General features: G+C 37.6%; 1 protein-coding gene across 1 annotated transcript in view; it reads left to right on the forward strand.

Annotated features, from left to right (window-relative positions):
* MYB (MYB proto-oncogene, transcription factor) overlaps positions 1–5603 on the forward strand; it is a 45273-nt gene that overhangs the window by 5756 nt on the left and 33914 nt on the right. The window contains 4 exon segments of the mRNA XM_027770256.1: positions 1609–1668; positions 1670–1681; positions 3429–3521; positions 3798–4018. Of these exon segments, the coding sequence (XP_027626057.1) occupies positions 1609–1668; positions 1670–1681; positions 3429–3521; positions 3798–4018 (386 nt within the window).

Here is a 5603-nt window from a genome sequence, read left to right on the forward strand (position 1 = left end):
CTCTTCCCTACCATCCATTTCCAAACTTTTCATAGCTCTTTGAGTGTCCTATCCTTCTCACTTTATGCTTCATCTGTGTTTCCCTCTGCCTGAGTTCTCATTCTTTTGCCTACCACTTCTTACTACATCCTCATTACCTCTGAAGATATCACCTCTTCTGTGAAACCAACCCTGGCTCCCCAGACAGGGTTGGTTGCATCCTCCCATGGTCCCATACCCTACATTACTGTTGCCTCCCCGCAGTAGACAGCTAGTCTCTCAGGTGCAAGGCTAAATGTGTCTTCATCTCTGTCTCTAAATCCAGAATTGCTTGACACAAATAGGACAAAAATAAATGTTCCCTGAATAAATGAATGAGTTGCTATTTGCCAGACCAGAACAAAGCACTCATAGAACTCATCTTGTTTCCATGGGCTCATTTAATGTGCTTGATATGTAATATTCCACAGAGCCATACACATGTGATGTGTTCTAAAAGCGTGCACGAATGGATTGAGATTTAGCTGCTTCCTACATTTCTTTTTCTACTATTCAAAAGCTTGATCTTTGTAAGAAGTGGAAAAATACTTCTGGAGCAAGATCATTAATATGTGAGGGAAAGATTTTTTTTTCTTTAATGTTCTCAAAAAGTTATGCAACTGATTCTAGAGTTTCCACATTAGACTAAATGGTATTAACTCTTCTTCACATTCAATGCATCTTCATTTAAGCCAGGCCCCTGTTGACAGCAGACAGAATTTGTGGGAAGGCCCAGAAAAAAAGGCATATTTTACTTATTGAAATTGTTTACTTGGAAGAACCTTAGGGATTTAAAAGTTCTGTTGTTAACCTTGGTTTCTTAATTCCTATATCTGTATTGTACTAGAAACCTGCATTGTGTGTCAATCTTACCTTTGCAGAAACAAAAAAAAAAAAGAACACATTTAGAAAGTCACTTGTGACCGTAAAAGGTATATGAACTGAAAAAACCAATGGCCCACAACATCTGGTATCTTTATGTCTGACTTGTTTAAATTGCAAATATATTACTACTAAAATTGAATGATTTTCTTATATTTTGCCTGCCTTCAAGTTTAATTCAGAAAAGTGATCTTCCTTCTTTCATACAAAAGCGGTTGAACTAACTAGAAATGTTGTATTTCTTATTCAAGATCATATCTATTGCCATAGTTCAATGTCAAATCTAGCATTAGAATTCATTTTTCTCTAACAAAGTAAAACTCTTAGCAGTTACCATATATTAAACATTAAATATGTGCCAAGTTATATGCTAAATCTTACATGTAATTATCCCATACAATCCCCAAATCACCCTGCTGTTATCAACACTCCCATTTTATAGATGACAATACTAAGATCCAGAAAGTAAAATCATATATTCAAGCTTATACAACCAATCAGTAGGCCATTCATCATGCAAACTCTAGCCTGGCTTTAAGTAAACCTATGCTCTAAACCAGTGTATTGCATTAATATCTGCTGTATTTGGACCCTTTGGGGAGATCCTTTTTATGGATTAGATGATTGGATTGGTTCCCTGTTCACTCTAACTTGAACTAAGTAATACAGTAAATGACTATATCCTAGGATTACCTTTAAATGTCTTAGGATGAAAAACTAAAGAAGCTGGTGGAACAGAATGGAACAGATGACTGGAAAGTTATTGCCAAATTATCTTCCGGTAAGTTAGTAATTTTTTTTTTCATAAGAGAAAAACTTCTCCCAAAGATTTCAATAAAATATTTTAGAAAAGGTTTACTAATATTTTACGTATTTGTGGGGCCGGCAGGTGGCATGGTGCCTGACTCCATCATGGCCAACTGCAGTTCGAGTCCTGGCCCTGGCAGCTTGCTTTCTCTTTCTCTCTCTCTCTCTGTTTCTCTCTCAATCTGTCTCACTCTGTTCCTCTCTGATCAAAATTTTAAAATAAATAAATAAATAAATGAAATTAAATAAAATAAATCTTTAAAAAGATTATATATTTGCCCACATATAAGAAGCAGAAGGAAAGATGCCCCATCTATAACTTATATTTTATATAATAATACATATAATCAGAATTTTTATATAGATTATTTAGGGAATTTTGACAATATTTTTTAAACAATTGCTTCTTGTATTGTATTTTTATGTGTTAAGATAGTATAAATTAGCATTTTGATGATCTGTTACAAGGTAGATGCTTAAACTTGCTTTTTTTCTTCAAGTTAGCTTCATCTAAATTCCGTTTTCTTGTTACTAGCCATAATTTTGGCACCTGGATTTAAAATTCTGGAGTCTCTTTTGAGTTATTCCATTCTGTCATCCCCTAAATTCAAGCAGTTACTATGAGACATGGATTCCTTGGGACTGATAGTTAGTCCCTTCCTTTTTATGCTCATGGCGTGCCACAGATTAAGCCTCCTTCCCTCTCATCTGGCCTATGTCAGTGTCTTCCTAACTGCCGTCTCCACTTGTAACTTTCCATGTTTCCATCTATCCCAAACGCCATAGGCCTATGGGCCTTTCTAGAATGCAGATGTACCTTATCTTTCCCAAACTGAGAGGGATGACAGACTTTCACAGATTCAGTAAACTGCCCAGCCTCACACAGGAAGGCCCTCTTCTTTGGCCCCAACCTACAGCTCCAGTTCTCTTCCTATTTTCCTCCCAATGAGCAGCTTCGTTGGCCTTCATTTCTGCTTTCCGTCCTCTGAGCTATTGTTCCTGGTGATCCTGTCTCCTTGAATGTTCTCCCTTTACTTCACCATTTGAAGTTCTGACTATCCTTCAGAGTCCGTATCAAGAGCTTTTCTGGACTCCTAAGAAAACAATTTTTCCTCCTAAGGAGATGCTTGTGCGCTTACCTCCATATCATTTTGCTTTGATTTTCTTTCTTGCAGATGAATCAATAAAGCCTACTGTTAGGGTTAATTATGTATTTGTCTTTCCCTTTGTATAAGGTAACAAGCTTCTACAGGGTGGGGACTAGCTTTTATTCAACTTGGTTTTTCACTCTATAAGTACTGTGGCCCTAAATTGAAGCACTTCTCTGAATCTGAATGGGAAGCAAACTCTATTCATTTAGAGTAGTTGTCCATAAAAGCCTGAAATAGAAACTGCAAGTCTTAGGCCAGCCGGGTACTTCCACATGCAACAGACTGAAGATAAGGTAAAGTTAAACTGACAGGCACCCGTTGCGTACGATGTTTCATAGTTCGTGTGGCAGGGCTATTTTTCTCAGAGGCAGAGCTTCTGATTTTAGATGCAACTTTGGTATGTTCTTTGCATGTTCTCTAGCCTGGAAGTTAGGAGAGACTGGAAGGCTCTCGAAACATGCCCTTAAATGTTCTGAAATGCTTTCACTGAATATTGTCTATATATAATTCATTGTCATAAAGTCTTCACTTGTTTATTATATCTTTATGATGCATACTTTACTTGTCTAGAATCGGACAGATGTACAGTGCCAACACCGATGGCAGAAAGTACTGAACCCTGAACTCATCAAGGGTCCTTGGACCAAAGAAGAAGATCAGAGAGTAAGTTTTGTTCATTGGCATGTGGATCATAATTAAGAAATTCCCAAAACATATTTTTTGAGTGTTTTCCACTTTGAAGAAGTAGGACACATGTGCAAACTGGAAGTAAAGGACTCTATTCCCATATTTCCAATTAATGGACTCTATCCCCATATTTCCAATTAATGATGGCAGAATTTTAGAAATTTTCCGAAGATCGTCTAACTCTGAAGAATGATTACACTGACTCGTTACATAACATTAAAACACAGGTTATTTTTGTGTGTTTATCTGAAGGTGATTGAGCTTGTACAGAAATATGGTCCAAAACGTTGGTCTGTTATTGCCAAGCACTTAAAAGGGAGAATTGGAAAACAATGTAGAGAGAGGTGGCATAATCACTTGAATCCAGAAGTTAAGAAAACCTCCTGGACAGAAGAAGAAGATAGAATTATTTACCAAGCACACAAGAGACTGGGGAACAGATGGGCAGAAATTGCAAAGCTACTCCCTGGACGGTAAGAATATGTCAAAAATATACCAACTGGGAAACATGAGGGAGTGAGTATCGAACATTTTGCTTTAAATGCGTAGTGATGGATTACATTTCATCAATTGTATTTCCTTGGGCAAAGCAGGGTATACCTTTTTGAATTGAAAGTGATCTTAAAGAGTTTATCTGGTTGAGGACTTCTGGGATCCACCCAACAAGTGAGCCCTGTGCCAAGTCAACTTTGCTCAGTCTCAGTTTCCCTGTCTTCAAAATGAATAACAACCTGCTTTACAGAGCCACGGTTAGGATGAAGTAAAATGAATGTCAAAGCATTTCGTAAGGTACGAAACCCTAAGTGCATAGGAGGAAACTGAGGACAGATAGTCTGTCTCTGGTCTGAGTCCACACAGCTGGTTAAGTGACCAGAAAACACTTGGACTTACTATTTTTTTAATACCTATGTTCATTTCATTATATTACTTGGCCTTAGTTTGAAAAAAAATGTGATTATTCATGATACAGTGTGTACACATGCACACGAGACTGACTAACAGAGAAAACAAGAGAGATGTGTACCCTCCATGAGTTCTGGTCACGCTGTGATCCCCTTCATCCAGTTTCCCAGCCCATTGGATCCTGGACACTTGTGCGTGAACCCAGTTTGCTTCAGGCTGGCCAGGTCAGGAGTTGGACACTGTCACCATGTGGGATCCAGCTTCTTCCAAGCAGCATGCTCTCTCTGCACCCCAGAGCTGGTCCAATATTTGTCTTTGAATTAAGAAATAGTGTATTTTTAGATATTTTAAAATAATGTCAGTGTAATGCTTTCTTTTTAATTAACAAGGCAAGAAAATGACCATATGATGAGCGTTAACTATGGAAGCTCTTTTTGTCCCACTTTCCTTACTTAAATAGTAAAAAACAATTTTACTTTTTTACTTTGGAAAAAATATTTTATTACATAAAAATAATGTGAGATATAAAATATTAAAAGTACTTAATTCTTGAACTTCATAAACCAGGAGTAAAGGTCATTGCAAAGATGGTTTATATAGTATTCTTTTGTGATGCTTCAAAGCACTTCCTCCCTTATGGTTCAGTATAAGCTCGGAAAATTCAAGGGGCGGGTAAAAGGAGGCCTTTTCTCCTATGTGGTCTGAGAGGATATACTGTTAATTCTTCTAAAAATTAAAGAGGTGATTAACTTCCTCTTTCTTTAGCATGCATTCCCCCACCCCCATCGAAATAGTAATAGAGAGGCTTAAAACGTTTTTTTTTTTGAATTGAGAAACGGTTTTCCTGAGAATGGAAAGACTTCAGTAAAAATTCAGTGCAGTTTGAAAATATACTGGAGATTAACATCTTTCCCTTTGATATCCCATTTTCTACTCTCACCTCTGTCTACTTATGAGAACAATTAGAGTGGCTTTCAAAAGATGGGAAATGTTGCCGGGCACGTGTGCGTGTGTGCCCAAAATCCCAAGAGGAAAATGGAGAAGAAGAGATTGTGGCGTGACCATCCTCCCTGGGGGGTGATTTCTCACTTTCTGTCTCTATGTCTCTGTCTGTCTGGCGAGCACACGCGCCCTATAGCAAAAATCTCTCCAAAA

Source organism: Tupaia chinensis, unplaced genomic scaffold, assembly GCF_000334495.1.
Source record: "Tupaia chinensis unplaced genomic scaffold, TupChi_1.0 Scaffold000117_2, whole genome shotgun sequence".
In the NCBI taxonomy this organism is placed as follows: Eukaryota; Metazoa; Chordata; class Mammalia; order Scandentia; family Tupaiidae; genus Tupaia; species Tupaia belangeri.